Source organism: Camelina sativa, chromosome 4 (genome assembly GCF_030686135.1).
Source record: "Camelina sativa cultivar CO46 ecotype springtype chromosome 4, ASM3068613v1".
NCBI classification, from domain to species: domain Eukaryota; kingdom Viridiplantae; phylum Streptophyta; class Magnoliopsida; order Brassicales; family Brassicaceae; genus Camelina; species Camelina sativa.
The window spans coordinates 1,552,049-1,568,814 of record NC_141883.1 but is presented as its reverse complement, the minus strand read 5'-3'; the positions used below and the strand labels follow the sequence as shown (position 1 = coordinate 1,568,814).

At 30.9% G+C, this 16,766-nt stretch overlaps 2 protein-coding genes and 1 long non-coding RNA gene across 3 annotated transcripts; 1 reads left to right on the top strand and 2 right to left on the bottom strand.

Annotated features, from left to right (window-relative positions):
* Positions 1-6,291: 6,291 nt before the first annotated feature.
* On the bottom strand, positions 6,292-9,407 carry LOC104779545 (protein NRT1/ PTR FAMILY 8.3). The gene is made up of 4 exons (XM_010503910.3): positions 8,913-9,407; positions 8,284-8,601; positions 7,352-7,908; positions 6,292-7,268 (listed from the first exon to the last, which is right to left on the bottom strand). The coding sequence occupies exons 1-4, from the start codon at positions 8,967-8,969 to the stop codon at positions 6,446-6,448; spliced, it is 1,755 nt and encodes a 584-aa protein (XP_010502212.2). The 5' UTR covers positions 8,970-9,407; the 3' UTR covers positions 6,292-6,445.
* Positions 9,408-11,788: 2,381 nt separating this feature from the next.
* Positions 11,789-13,357, top strand: LOC104779543 (uncharacterized). The gene is made up of 2 exons (XR_766490.3): positions 11,789-12,240; positions 13,029-13,357. It is a non-coding gene; the product is annotated as an uncharacterized LOC104779543 (long non-coding RNA).
* Positions 13,358-13,792: 435 nt separating this feature from the next.
* LOC104783449 (putative F-box protein At2g02030) lies at positions 13,793-15,415 on the bottom strand. The gene has a single exon (XM_010508608.2). The coding sequence runs from the start codon at positions 15,064-15,066 to the stop codon at positions 13,816-13,818; it is 1,251 nt and encodes a 416-aa protein (XP_010506910.2). The 5' UTR covers positions 15,067-15,415; the 3' UTR covers positions 13,793-13,815.
* Positions 15,416-16,766: the final 1,351 nt, after the last annotated feature.

The window sequence follows — 16,766 nt, the reverse complement described above, 5'->3', positions numbered from 1 at the left end:
AAAAAAAATCAGTTTGGATTCATACCAATAGAATGATAACCCTCGATGAATAGATGGTTGTATACCTAGGGATTGAATATAATTAAATATTACAACAATTAACAAAATATATCAAACTGGAATAAATTTCTCACAATGATGAGACATCATTTCCAACAAATTCTCTTTTAACTAATACAAATATAAAGAAAATTTGAATACAATGATGAGAAGTTATTTATATATAGATTTCTAAAAATGTGAACAGACACAACTGTTTGTAAAAGACACAACTCTACTATATTCAACAGACACAACTTTTTAGAGAGACGCAACTGTAAAAATTTACTGTCAAAAATATAAAATAAAGAAAATTTGAATACAATGATGAGAAGTCACTTATATATAAATTTATAAGGATGTGAACATTTGAATAGACACAACTGTTTGTAAGAGACACAACTCTACATTTAACAGACGCAACTTTTTAAAGAGATGCAACCGTTGAATTTTTCTAGTCAAAAAAATACATTTTTACGAAAAGGTACGACGAATATATAAAGATTTCTAAAGATGTGAACAGACACAACTGTTTGTAAAAGACACAACTCTATATTCAACATACGCAACTTTAAAGAGACGCAACTATAAAAATTTACTGTCAAAAATATAAAATAAAGAAAATTTGAATACAATGATGAGAAGTCACTTATATATAAATTTATAAAGATGTGAACATTTGAATAGACACAACTGTTTGTAAGAGACACAACTCTACATCTAACAGACGCAACTTTTAAAAGAGATGCAACCGTTGAATTTTTCTGTCAAAAAAAATATATTTTAACGAAAAGGTACGACGAATATATAGATTTCTAAAGATGTGAACAGACACAACTGTTTGTAAGAGACACAACTCTACATTTAACAGACGCAACTTTTTAAAGAGATACAACCGTTGATTTTTTCTGTCAAAAAAATATATTTTTTTGAAAAGGTACGACGAATATATAGATTTCTAAAGATGTGAACAGACACAACTGTTTGTAAAAGACATATATTCAACAGACGTAACTTTTTAGAGAGACGCAACTGTAAAAATTTACTGTCATAAATATAAAATAAAGAAAATTTGAATATAATGATGAAAAGTCACTTAATTTATAAAGATGTGAACATTTGAATAGACACAACTGTTTGTAAGAGACACAACTCTACATTTAACAGACGCAACTTTTTAAAGAGATACAACCGTTGAATTTTTCTGTCAAAAAAAAATATTTTTTACAAAAATGTACGACGAAAAATCGCAACTGTTGGCATTTTTCAGATTGTTATTATTATATAGATTTTCCTTCTAATATATTACATTTACACATAATTTCTTTCTCAGAAAATATTTTTAATGTTACTTTTTATCCATTTACCTCGTGGACCACCGTCATAAACAATCTTAATAAACATCATATGGGATTTATAAACGGGGATAAGTTTTTTGGGCTTTGATCCAATAATTCTCATCATGTAAAAGTCCAAAAAAGAAAAACTTAAAAATCCAAACATCCTGTTTGCCAAAAAAAAAAAAAATTCAAAACATCCTAAAGAGTAATTGTTATACCAATCAGAGCTGATTAATCGATATAGCCTTATAGTATATAACATGAATAGTAGTAATTAGTAACAGCTGATGTATGTTGAGAGGGTCCAAATAAAAATGAAACTAGTAATATTAAGATTGTGTATACCTTTGTTTGGTATTAAAAAAAAAAACAAATTTTCTTTAGTTTATAACCCAAGAAATTACACTATAGGGATTTGGGATTTACCAAAATGAAGAAGTTTCCTCTATTTTTAACTTTCTCTCTTTTTCACCCCAGCTAGGTTTTAGACCAAAATGAATTAAATTTAAATTTAAATTAAAAATAGCCCAACTGCTTAGCTTTGAATCTTTGACCATAGCATAATTATTGTTTCTATTTTTTTTCTCATTTTTGTTTTTATTTTTATTTGTAGGGTTTCGTGTTAAACTTTCTGATTTCAATAACTCAACAATGGTTTTAAGAAAAACAAAAAAAAAATCTCTTAAATCATTAAAGCTAATTTTGGCACATACGCAGATCATTCCACGCTTTTATAATAATATAGAGAATGTGCATGAATGAGAAAGAAAAAAAAGCATACATAGTAGCTAGTCTACTACATAAGTCGTCTTTATATAGTAAGATTATGCCTAATTTTTTATTTTATCATTGATCAAAATATTTCGTGAAAAAGGAAAATATACTCGTAAAAAAAAACTGTCCACAATAATATAATATAACTAGGTGCTTCTCCATGCAACGCGTGGGTTGTGGTGTAGTTGGCACTTTCTTGTTTTTTTTGGTCTTTTTCGTTTTCTCTTTTGTATTATTTCGTTTTAATTAGGCATATATGGGTTTTGCCGTCACTTTTATTTATACATTATATGTTTATACCATTTCGTTCAGATGTGTATAATTGTGGCGTTTACTTTTTATGAATTATGAAGATGTTGTTTCTTGCTTTTGAGGATCTAATCTTATCATTGAGTGATATTGTTTCCAATACATTTATTGTATTATAGATTTTCTAATTAACTGCTTATGTAAACCCTTCATACGTTGATGTTGCAATAATAAGTTATTTTTTAAAAATATCTTCCGTGTAAGTGATTATGTTTGTATACCCATGTTTTGATCTAATATCAATAAGATCGTTTCTGTTTTTCTTTAGTTGGCTTTGAAACCAATATTGAGTTAAGCAAATAATGGGTCGAATTATGGTGTTAATAAGGAATATAAAATCTTATGTATATATATTGTATATATGTGACTATAAATTTAGCTAACTAAAAAGTTATGTAATATTTAAATACAATCTTGAACATATATATATATATATATATATATTTTTTTTTATTTGTGGGAGGAATGTATGAAATTATTGGATAGAAGTTATTTTTTAGTTAAATGACCTTTAATGTCTTTAAAGTGAGTTAAATATTAATAAATTTTTATATGTGTCTTGACTTTTTTAAAAAGGAATACCAAGTGTTTCCTTCCAAATTTGAAGTGATATAACATTTTAGTTTTCTTATATGATTTTATGAACTTCAATGTAAAAGTTTTTCAAATTAATAAGTACACTCACTGATTGAATTATAAAATTTGGAGAAATGTTTATTTCGTTTAATCATATGCTCTTTTAAATAAATTAAATAAGTATGTTGTTATTCCTACAAATAGGACAACATATACTATAGTTTAACCATGGAGTTAAGCAATGGAAATGGAACTTGTGATTGCAAGACAAAATGCTTATATGTTACACATTGATCGTTTAAAAATGAATAGGAACATCTAATTCTCAAATAAAGTTGATTGTTTTGTTAAAACCAACATATGTGAATTTAAATTTAACTATGCAAATTTAAAAAATAAATATGAATAGATTAGAAAGGCAAGAAATATAAAAGAAATATTTTTTTTATATAAATAAAAAAAAATTGAAAACAATGTTAAATATATATAATACTTTCTACATTAAAATATAGAATCAAACTCTTACAAGTTACAACACATATGAGATATAACAACATTTGATATTGGTAGGAGAGGAGGAGAGAATGTTTACTGTAAGATGGTAATCCAAATTAGATAATGCAGATGAATCTTTAAAAAATAGAACAATGTAATATCTATATATATATATAATACTTTCTAAATTAAAATATAGAATCAAACTCTTACAACACATATGAGATATAACAATATTTGATATTGGTGGGAGAGGAAGAGATAATGATTACTTATAAGATAATAATCCAAATTAGATAAAGGAGATAAATCTTTTAAAATAAGAACAATGTAAAATATATATCATGTAGTCTCTAAAATTAAAATTTAGCATTAACAATTTACAATGATATTTCTTTTTTTTTTTTACAACCCATACAACAAAAATAAGAAATCAAAAATAACAAAAAAAACGAAAAATGATTTGAGGAATTGTAGAAGAGAATGAGAGAATGTGAAAATGAGATAGTAAAAGAATGTCAGTATGAGAGAATGATAGATTGAGAGAATACTTATTTATATGATAAGAAATGATGGAAGTTATATTTAGAACTATGGAGTTACAATAGTAATTTATTGTGTTTGAATAGAATTGAGTGGTAGAATATGATTAATGCATAATTTATTTTATTTTCAGTTATAATTTTATTTTAATGTGTGAGTTAAATGTATTGTGTTTATTGGATATTAAATATTATTTAAAGCAATTAGAAAGCAAATAAAAAAATAAAATAAAAATTAGAAAACATTAAATGAAAATCAACCAATAAGGAGAGACCAAAACCTTACTTTTATATATATATGATATATTGCTTTAAACTTTGAAATGAGAAATATATTATAAACAATAATTTTACATGAGAAATATATTAATTTAGCCAACCAAAATATGAATATAAGTTTAGCCAACCAAAATAAATAAAATATATTAAAATTTAACCAAAAATAATTTCTCTTGAAAGATAATAAGTTAGTAGGAGGAATGAATTAATGTACAATTATTGGATAGGAGTTACATTTGAGTTAAATGGAGTTACATGTCTTTAATTATAAATAAATATTTTAATTTTTTATAACCTAAAATAAAAGGAATATCAAGTGGCTGAATCAAAATTCACATGATTTGGTTGTTTGTTGATATAAACTCAACACTTACACATAATATTTCAAAATAAAAAATATTACTTTTTAAGTGACAAACTAAATTAGTTTTCTTATAAAATTATATGAATTCTTCAATCTCAATAATTTTTAAAATCCCAAGGATAATTTATATTTTTGTGGTTTTCACTCATCAATTTAATTTATAGTGCTAGATTTCATACTAATGGTTTCATCTTTAAAGAATTTAGTGAAATGATATTTTTAAAATTATATTTTATTTTTATATTTAAGTTCCAGTTGAATATGTTTTGTTTTTTGGATCATTTTTTATTTTGATTAAAGACACAAAAAACCAATTGTTTAATTCTGTTCTTTTTGTTTTCAAAAACCTCAAATCATAAAAAAATATATATATTATATTGATCTCTACAGATTTAACAATTGGATCACAAAACAAAATAGTCTTTATAAATGGATAAATAGATAATTATATTGATCTTTAAATATTATATTGATCTTTATAATTATTAAAAATGATACATGAATATGTGAGATAACCAGAGACATAATAGATAATTACATATGAATCATTTCAACTTTATGATCTTATTGTATGGTGAATATTGTAAGGAAGTATGAAAATAATGACTTATAAGATGTTAATATAAAATAGAAAATGGAGATAAACATTTTAAAAGATTAAAATAAATATATAAGATATACATATCATACAAACTCTAAAACTAAGCTTTTACAATGATATTTGATTTGATTTTTTATAACCCATACAACAACAATAACAAAAAAATACAAAACAAAACAAAACAAAACTAAAAAAAAAAGATTTGAGAGTAGTGGAAGAAGATGAGAGAATGAAATAGTAATAGACTAAGAGAATAAGATAATGAGTATTTATAGGAAGAGAAATGATGAAAATTTATATTTAAAAAAATGAGAGTTACAATTTTAATTTATTGTTTTGTTTTAATATAATTGATTAATACAACTTAGTAGAGAAATAAAGTTAATGCATAATTTATAGGGAGAAGCTATAAAGATTTCAGTTTTATATTATGTGAGTTAAATGTGAAAATTAATTGTTTTAAATTTGTGTTTTAATATAAATTTTTTTTTTGTTAAAATTGTATTGTCAAGTGGACCAATAAGGAGAGACTGAAACTCTACTTTTATATATATGATTCGTTCGTATTGAATCCGTGGTTAGAAAAATTAGAGAAATCAGTAATTATTGTCGGCTACCATATAGGGGATATGATGGTTATCATGGTTTTGATTCGTCTTCGATGTATTCCAAAGCAACAATGAAAAAATAAGAAGAAAAGGTGTTAGACACATAGAGCCAGAGTATGAGGACAAAAGATATATACTTTGGGTAAAATAAATAATTCTTATTAGTATTACTTAATAGGGAAGAGAAAAAAAATATATAAATGGGAAATCAAATGGGAGAAAAAAATGAGTAAGGGAATTAGCTTAGGGGGATGAAGTCAAAACGGTGGTCCAAAAGACATAACGAAGGACCATTTACTAACCACGAAAGCTTTTTGTATAGTTTCTCTTTATTTAGAATTTCAACCCTGGATTGTGTATAATATTGCAAATGCGACTTGAATTTTTTTCAATTTGAAAGAAAAATACACAATTGTTCTGGTAAATATTGGACAGTACACAGAACAGATACAGACAGTTACAGTTGAAAGAAACAAGCTTTGTATGTAATGAAAGGAGAGAAAAAGACAACAACGTTACTACGAAGCTTTCTTCTGCTTATACCTAGCAGCAGAGAAGTAGTAAACCGCCATGTTCACAAGGCTAAGACCAGCCAAAAGCCAGAAGAAGTAATCCAGATGACCTGCATTGAGATTATCTGAAATCCAACCTTGTTGGCCATTCATTGTTGTGAAATAAGTCACGAGTGTGAGTATCAACGAGCTCAAGTAGTTCCCAAGAGCATTGGTCAATAGAGCCAAGGCACTGCACAAACTTCTCATTGCATCTGGAGATTGGTCGTAGAAGAATTCTAGCTGACCGATGAAGTAGAATACTTCACCTGCACCGAGAATGAAGTACTGCGGTATCTGCCATAAGACGGATATCGGAACCGGGGCTCCAGACTCGACTAGTCCGAGGTCGTTGGCCATATGGAGACGGATGATTTCGACGACGGCTGCAGCTGCCATACAGAGAACAGAGACAAACAGACCGATTCCCATTCGTTGTATCTCGGTGAATCCTTTGTCTACTCCTGTGAACCGTCTTGCAAAAGGAACGATGAACCGGTCGTAGAGAGGGACCCAGATGATAACACTAGCTGTGTCAAATGTCCCGAGTGCTGCTGGAGGAAGCTGGAAAGATCCAATTTTGCAGTTCATGGCACGGCCTTGTTGAACAAACATTGTTGACATTTGTGCGTATACAGCTGAGAAAATGATCCCGGATGCCCAGATTGGGAACATTCGAATCAGAATCTTAAGTTCTTCAACTTGCGTTACAGTGCATAGTCTCCACGAGTTGGAAAAATCTCCAGACTTTAACTCTTCTTCTGAGATAACAGCGGCTTTGTCAAGATACCTGCATCATATCGGTGACCTTGTCAAACCAAACAAAGCTATACGTTCCTCGAAAGTTAATGAAGCGGATTAATATTTTTTTACTTGCTATCATTGGTATGCTCGATCTTTCTACTTCCAGCAATAGCAGAGCTCTTGTCTTGTGTTTCATACAGAAGCGTGGGGTCTTCAGGGACTTTGACAGAAGATTTCCGGAATGAAGCAACCACGACTTGTGAAATCCGAGTTATAGGACTTCCTCCAGGCTTCTGAAACCTATAAAGTGGTGTGCCAAAGAAGAAACTTGCAATGGCGAGTCCCATGAACACGGTTGGTATCCCAAAACCTAAACCCCACCCGCGATTCTCTTGAATCCAAACTAGAAGACTAGATGACACAAGTGCTCCAATATTGATTGAAAAGTAAAACCAGTTGAAGAAGGAAGCTTTTCTAACACGTTCACGCGAGTCCGTGTCATCAAACTGATCTGCACCAAAGGATGAGACACACGGTTTGATACCTCCAGTGCCGAGAGCGATCAGGTAAAGCCCGCCAAAAAACATTGCATACTGAGCTGGCGTTGCTGATGGACAAAAATCACCAATGCATTCCGCTGGCTTCAATGCTGGAACTGAAGCTGAAAGAGTAAGCGCCGACATCCCCTAAACGAAAACAAAACCAATCAGTAACCAGAGCAAACAAACCAAAACATGATACTTTAAATCAATTCTGAAACCATTAAAGTAGGATTTCAATACATGCTTACTAACTACTCTCTAGACTCTTAACCAACATACAGAGCTATGATATGCTCAAATCAGTTCTAGGGTGGACATAGTAAGTCGATTGTGAAATCAGTAAACTAGGATAGTTGCTCTCTAACCAACATACAGAGCTCTAATATGCTATCAATCATAGGGTGAACATAGTAGACCTATAGCTAAGTCTTGACCAACTATGTCTTGGCTCACAAAATCACAAGTCTTGCAAAGCCATTGTTGCAAACAAACAAACATGGTTATAAGAAAAACACTTACGATGAAATAAATCCCAGAGAAACAAGCGATGGTCCAGTATCTTCCCCAATAAGCATCGGCTAAGATAGCTCCAATGAGAGGAGTAAGATAACAAGTCCCTTGCCATGTGGTAACGTTTGTAGCAGCGGAGACGTTTCCTTGATGTAGCTTAGTAGTGAGGTAAGTGATTAGATTCCCAGCAATACCATAGTAAGCTAGCCTCTCACAGCATTCATTACCAAGAATGAAAGGACAAGCTTTCCAGTTCCCTGTTTTCTCCTTCAATGGTGGGTTCCCATTAAAGTCAACCGAACCATCTTCAGCATACAATTTCGCTTCCTGGTTTGAAAACAAAATCACATAAACAATGAATTCGACCTTTAATTTTGATCACAACTTGTAATAAACCCAGAAAAACATAGGAATCATCACCTAAATATTAAAAACGATCATAAGAACAACACTGGGATCAGATAAAACAGTGATTACCCAGAAACTATCTCAATAAACCCAGAAAGCAAAAGCATAAGATCAATCTAAAATCAAGATTTTTTTTTTTTTTTTTTTTGAATTTCAGCAAATACCCTAAAGATGCGAAATCCGAAATTCGCCAACCTAATTGGTTAACTTAAGAACAAAATTGAACAAACCTGTAATATTAAACCTTCTTCGATGAGAGGTCTTTGCTCTTCTTCAATGGAACCCATCGTGTTCGCTACGAAACCAAATTTAGATTCCTTACGTGGAAGCAAGCTCTATCTATCTATCTATACTCTTATTGTATTTCTCGGAAGACGTGACGGCTTTTTTATTTTACTTTTCCCGGCGACCTTTTTGGAAAATAAGTGGAAATTAAATAAATATCAACTAAAACTGACGATTTCTCTATTATTATTTTATTACGTTATAGAATTGTGTGAATCGATCCATGTCTCAATTTGTTGTTGATGAAAGATTATTTTAATTAAAAAAGCCACTTTGATCCCCAAAAAAAATTATATAAAAGCCAAAAATATTCAAAATTTCAGAACACCAGGGAAAAAAAAAAATGCTGTCACACTTAACAAAACAAAGCTCCTTTTAAAACAACTTCAATCCGGAGCTCCTTATTAAACATCAATCCACTTCCGTTTCATGCATCGGCCCTATATAAATAAAAAGAACCATACGTTAAAATTGATATATAATTTATTAATAAATTACCTCATTTCCTTTCGTTAGTGAAAAACTAAAAATACAGATATACACAAAAGTCACCTTCTGTTTGGCCAATTTCGGCTTATCTCCAAGGATTGGTGTTGGGATTTCCACTTTCTGTGAAACCTATGGATTTTTATTTATTACAAAAAACAAAAAAAAAATTATTGAAATAAACTGTATATTAAACTTTATGAAAAGAATATACATTTCAAGAAAAATAAACACACACACCTTTCTTTTTGGTCTATATTTTTTTATGATTCCAGCTTGAACCTTCTTCTCTTCCGGTGCTTAATGAAATAAAGAAAACGATGAATATATTTTCAAGAGTCAAAACAAAAAGAATTCTAAAAATAAATGAAAACTAAGAACAAAAGATCAAGATCATTTACCGATGTAGAAGGAAGTGACATAAAGCGCTGATAGCATAAATTGGGGTCTCTGCCCATCAATCCACCGATAGTAGTCCACGAAGGCTGGTGAATATGAGCTAATTCGCGTAGTTTTTTGTCGTCTTCATAGGTCCATGCCTAAAATAAAATAAGCATACTATAAGTTTGACTTTATAGAAAAAGAACAATAAATTAAATTCTTTGGAAAGATTCTTTGGGTTTATTTGGTTTGTGTATATATATATATAGCAAAGGCTTATAAAGATTATCATATAGAACTTTAACCTAAAAGAAACATATATATCTATATTTTCAGATAAACCGAACATCTTCCCGGGAATATAACCAAGTTGCATTCGAAGAAATGAAAAAGCTGATTATAAATGTAATGTGCAGACGCCTGACGATTGGCCATCTTTTTCGAACCTGTTAGAGGAGTTTCTTGTGCTCAGACCATGCTTTTCCTCGTTCTCCCTGATCAGGATCTCTAGAGAGCTCAATGTAAGGGCAGATTGTCTAGCCCGTTCTTCAAGATTGCTTTCCTCTGAAATTTCCTTTGTAAACTCTTTTCCTCCGGTTTGGGCAACCAATCTTGGAGTTATTTTTTAATTTGATTAATGTTTGGTTGAAAAAAAAAAAAAAAATGTAATGTGCAAAGAAGAAACTAGTCGTAAAGAAACGGAAAGATTTATATTGAACCCCTGATTCTAAAGAAACAAGAACAAAACTTTCTCGAGAAAACACGAATGTTATATTGCGCAAAGAAGAAACTATTCGTAAAGAAACGGAAAGATTTATATTGAACCCCTGATTCTAAAGAAACAAGAGCAAAACTTTCTCGAGAAACATGAATGTTATATTGCGCAAAGAAGAAAAAAAAAAGATGGATTAGCTATTGACGTACTGAAGAAACCCCTAGATTCTCGATAAACAGAACAGAATTTTCTCGGGAAAGTAACCATACCTTTGGTTCAACGAAAGATTTGAACCTTTCTTTGCATTCATCGATGCTTCGCTGGGAGAGAAGAAACGATGTTGATATCTTATCCCATCTAAAGGTTCCATATTTCTTGATCCCCTCGAGTAAAAGAACATCTTCATGAGATTTCCACTCGTCGGCCATTTGGGTTTCGGATTTTCCGTGAAAGGGTTTGGGAAATTAGAAAACTAGAGAGAAAGTGAATTAAGAGATGATAATGGCTTAGGGATCGATGACTAGTGAAGTTGAGTATATATAGGTCTGTTTACGTGCGAGTTTTAGATTCAGGAGAAAATAAAACGATTATATTAGAATATGGATGATACACGCAGCCTCAAGTAATTATTATTAATATTAATAATTATTGTTATGCGACGAGATATAATTTCTCATGTTACATACTACTCTATACACTAACCCCACGATAATGAAATATATATATCTATATATATATATATATTATAGTTTTAATGTTGTTAGTTTACTACGTACTCACTATTCAGTTTAACTTTTTTAAGCTAAAAGTATGTTTAATTTATTTGATAATCATCTAAATTGTTTTTTTTTATTGAACTACGTCCGTTAGTCTGTTAATGAGGTTTGCTCTTGTTTTGTGAGTCTGTTAATTAGTTTGTTAACGCATTAGTTAATTAATTTACCTGTAGAATTGGTTGTTAGTTAAGTCAGTTAGTTTCTGCTTACTGCTTACACTTTAGAGTATTACTGTATTATAGAAACCATAAATGTAGAATAATAAAGGGCAAAAGATTCCAAAAACATATCCCACATTTTATTATATTAATTGTAATTACATGAATGCATATTTAATTATATATATATATATATATATATATATGTAAAGAATGGGCATGAAATGCATATTTAATATCCCACATTTTTTTTTAAGTATCATGCATCAAACTATAGAAGAACGACGACTGAGATCAAACGAAGAGAAAGCTTCATTATTAGAAATATAGGTATGCAATAATGTTTAGAGGGGTAAAGGGGTTGGAAACAATTTTTTGTGTAGAGCTAAGACCTTCCCCATCGGCTGGTTCATAGGGAAGTTCTTAGCATTTTGGTCCAAAAAAATAAATCAGAACAAAAGAAAAAATTTAAGAGATTCCCTTATATAGTATACTCATTTCTGTTCATGGTATTGGTCTAACAAAAAAAATAGAAAAGGGGAAAAAAAATTATTTGGATCGCATATCACTCTTTCCTTCTCTCTCTCTCTTTCTCTCGCGACTGCGAAAAAACGAAGATTTGTATTTGGAATCGAAGGGTGTGGAGGAAGAGGAGATTGCGGTCGGAGGAGATGCTCATCATCGTGAATTGATGACTCGGCCGTGTCCCATCGCGATAGATTAAATAGGAAGAGTTTGAATCAATTGGAATCCCAAGGTAAGGGTTATTTGATGTTTGTTGTTTGAAACAATTAGGGTTCTTTGATGTTTGTTGTTTGAATCAATTAGGGTTCTTTGAATTTGGATCGAAAATCTGTAAGATCTCTCAGACACTTTCTCCTCTCCCGTCTTTTTCGATCGGATTTGAATCGATCGCGTTGAGGTTTTTTAAATTGTACCTTGAATTCACGTGCGTGTAATACATCTCGTCGGAGATTCAGGAATCAAACATGGGTTCCCTCTTACTTTGCAAATTTTTTGATACTTTTAATTTGATTTCTTAATATCCTAAGGTATGAATTGGTCGTGTGTCTGTGTTAGATTTGATTGCTGCATCAATGTTAGTTCCCAGGATTCAACTGAACGTAAAATCTCTTCTGAAGATGATTGAATATTTGAACTCTCTTACTCTTGGAATTGAGAATTGTAAAACGGGAAACATTTAATAATGGGTTTCAAATTCTTTGAATTGGGTTGCTTGACGTGGTGATTTCTTCAAGGTAGCTTTGGTTGATGTTAGAAATAGTACTATAATGGTTTTGTTTCTTGTGCTCTAAAGGTTTTATGGATGTGTTCAAGCTTTGTAATTCATAGTCTGTCTTCTTTGTTTCTTGACTATATTTGCTTTGAACTCTCGTTCTGTAAAACATGTAATGGAGTCAAAATATCTCATCTAAATTTCTCTGATAACAGGATACATCTTACCTTGGTCATTGCTGCGACAATCTGCTGTTGCTTTGGTCACAGTTTCTTACTTCTTTTTGTTTTATCTTTTGACTATGGTAGGTGGGCAATTGTATATATTGCACAGATGAATCCTCTGATTGTCCCCATCTTAAGCGAAACAGAGTAGAATCCTCTACTCATACAAGAGAACCTCAAACTAGAGTTCCAGTCGTGTTTCTAATTCTTTTACCTTGGTGTGAACAAATCAAAAACCTGTTGGCCACTTTTACTATTTCGAGATTTTGTTGTATTCACTTCTCATTCATTCCCCAAAACGAAACTGAATCTCCCTTTTGAGGTTACTATATCCCACAATGTATTAATGTTTTTTATTATGTTTTATATGTTTACAAATTAATTAAATGCAATATTTTCCTATTTTTATATAATCTTAAATGTTTACATATTTATATTACTTCTATTCTATTTAAAATTTTCAAATTTCAAAAAAAAATAATTTTTAAAAAAAATAAGAGACCCAAAATTAGAACTTACCATTGGAGGAGAAAATTTTAACTAAGAGATCATTAGTTTTTATTTACAAAACAATACACAATAAATTCTTAAAAAATTCAAACAGTGTATAAGTACCCCAATATATGAACCCCCCATTAATCTTGCTCGGCAATAATGCTATAGTTCCAAACTGTGATATATACTCTTTTTGCTCTATATTCATTCATTCACTCCAATGAATTAAAAAAGAAAAAAGAAAAAAAGAAGCAAGTCATACAATTTGATATTCATTAAAGTTGTTGGATTATAAACATATAAAACTGCCCAGTTTTTATTTCTCTCCAGAAAAAAAGCCACAAGCCTACAACTCTGCTAAAACTTCAAGGAAAAATTAAGTGAAAGTTGGAAAATAAGGACATACTAAGCCGTAGTAACCAGAAAAATACAAATGACAAACTGAAGAGTTAGGATCAAGATCGAGGGCAACAAGATTATCTTGATAGCGAAGTGAAAGGATGACTTTATTGGTGTCCCTAGAAATGGTTAAAGGTATGAGAGGCTGCGAGGTGACACCAGCAAACCAAGTGGAAGTAGAATGCAAATCAACTGAGAAGATCCTCTCCCATTTGTTGTCTTCAACTCTCCACCAAAACTCTTGTTTGCAATCTCCCTTCAACTCAGAAATGCAGAGACGACCATCAAGATTGCATAAACCAATCTTGTCACCACGGGCATCACGGGTAATACACGGTGGGGTTGGAATGACTTGAAATATCTCCGTGTGCATATCAAAAACTATGAGTTTGGTATTTTTTGTTGGATATCCATCTTTATCTCCCGTGAGCCAATAGAGTGATCCGTTTGCAAACACTGGCCTCTGATTGAACAAGATATTATGATGATCAAGTGTAGTAGTGTTCACGAACCTCCATTTTTTTTCCTCTAAATCCAAAACCTCGCACGTAGGAGGAGTAGTAGGAGAAGTATGATACATCCAGACTAGTTTATACCTTCCATTAACGCTGTCTTTTCCAAATCCAAGTTTAGTATCCGACATGATTGGATCTAGAACAGGATTTGGATCTTGAACTGGCTCCAGCTCTACCTCCGGGCTTGGATTGTATGTACAAAGCCGTTGAATTCTCGATAGAGGGAGTTCTATGAACATTGTGGTGGCCGGATTTATAACTTCCACTGCTCTTGTTTGGTCGTAGAAGCAGACAAGGCCATCGCAGCTCTCGGAAATCTCTAGAATCCCCTTAAATTCGAATTCCAAAGCTTGTTCATCTACCACAGAAGGTGACTTCTTCTCCACGGCAACTGTTGTTAAAAAGAGAGTGTCTTCCGTACGTTCTTTAAAATCATCACAGACAAAAAGGAGTTTGCACCCTTTGCTTTTCTGAAGAGCCATGTGTCTTTCCCCGAAATCTCTTGACCTGATCAGAGTTCTCCACTCTTTCGACACAGTTTGGAATCTCATGAGCGATCTCACCGGAAGCTTCATCATGATTTCTTCGACGACGACATCGTTAGGTATATGAATCTTCTCAGACTCTCTTCTTCTTTGTTTGATTTCTTTTCTTGCAGACAAAGCAACTTGTTTGATCGTAAGGAGTTTCTGAGTTTTCTCCACCGACTTCATGTCTCTTCTTCTTACTCTCGTGAATTCAATGTGAGACGAATTTATAAAGTTTTCTTATGTCATGCCTCGACTACTCTTTATATAATAAACACCAATCCTAATCATTTTACAAAACACTTAAGTTTAGATAGCTTCTAAACTCTTTTGAACCTTATCTCTTGAATCACAACTTGATTAGGATTAGTATTGCTTCTTTCTCAAGCTAACTTCAAGCTTGTACCAACAAATTCCAGCAGAAAAAAGAAATGACATAAGTACATAACTTACATTAACGCTATCTTCTCTTTGTTTCTAAACAAACGATCTTATGTTTACCGGTTTAGAACTAACTTAGATCATCAACTGGGCACCTAGACGAGCCCACGATCATTTTTTGATGATAAAAAAAGGAAAAACAAACAAAAAGTTTTCTTTTTCATTTTTTAGGATGATCAATTTGGGCTAATCCTCTAATGATTGTTATTGGTTCATTGATTTATAAATTCTTATTGGATTTGCAAATAAGAATTTATGAATTTACAATAATAGTTCAAGAGAATTGTGGATTGGTTCATAATAATCATAAATTCATAATAATAATTCCAAACCTAAAGAGACCTTAAATTCACATTCTCAATTCTCGTTAGGTTGAGATCCGACTATGGTGGGGAGAATTGTACGTTGTAGATTTGTTAACAATAATCATAAACTAGATTTGGACCCGTGCTAGCACGGGTTGAAATTTCTTTTACCTGTATTATAATTTCAAAATAAAATATAATTTATAAGACGGTTTAACATTGTAAACTGAGAAACGATTGTTATTATTATTATTATCCTTTTGTATGAATATGAGAGATGTATTTTAGTGAATGGAGATCTGAATGATTTATATCAATGTTTTTTAACCAGGACCGGACCGGCCGGTCGGTTCGATCCAACCACAATCCGATAGGTATTCCGGTCCGGGTAACCTCTAAAAACCTAACAAATAAAACCCGCTAAAAACCCGTGAACCGGTAGGTCGGACTGGGTTGTCGGTCTCAAATTAAAATATTTTATTTTGGTCACACTTTAAACTCAAACCAAATTAAAATAAATCTTGTTATTTATAAAAGAATCAGTTAGTTATTTTATCTAATAATTTAAAAGTTTAATTTTAGTTGTTTAGTACTTAACTATGTATGTTTTGCTCATATATTTATAGAAAAGTAGATGTTATATTCATAAAATGTACTAATAGACTAATTGACCCGTAATTCAATCTATAACTTTTTTTTTTTGTAACCAACCTATATTTAATATATTATCTATTTAACTTATAAAAATTATATTTCCGTTTTATTATACAAAAAAAAGTTGTGTACTTTCTTTTTATGATTGAGAGTATATTTTTATCCCCTTTAATAACTTGGTTAACGTTATGGTTTATCAATAAAATCTCAGGAAAATAAATTGATAATATTGTGATTGTAGATCTTTGGAAACAACATGTTCTTCGGAAAATAAAGTTTGGAATATCCATGAATTATCAATTTGGAATATCCCGTTTAAGATTTTCCGTTACAATTAAGGCTTTATTTGTTACCATTAATACATGAACTATCAACTTCTAACCAATTAATATATGGATTCATATATAACCTATTTATAATTATTTATAACCATATATTAAAATTATAAAGTCTACCAAAACAATGTTGTGTACTTCCCTTTTATTA

Coding starts and splice junctions, on each gene's coding strand:
- LOC104779545 (XM_010503910.3), bottom strand. CDS start 8,969: ATGGGTTCCATTGAAGAAGAGCAAAGACCTCTCATCGAAGAAGGTTTA. Junction 8,602..8,912: donor AAGAAGGTTTAATATTACAG/GTTTGTTCAATT, acceptor TTTTCAAACCAG/GAAGCGAAATTGTATGCTGA. Junction 7,909..8,283: donor TCTCTGGGATTTATTTCATC/GTAAGTGTTTTT, acceptor GTTTTCGTTTAG/GGGATGTCGGCGCTTACTCT.
- LOC104783449 (XM_010508608.2), bottom strand. CDS start 15,066: ATGAAGTCGGTGGAGAAAACTCAGAAACTCCTTACGATCAAACAAGTT.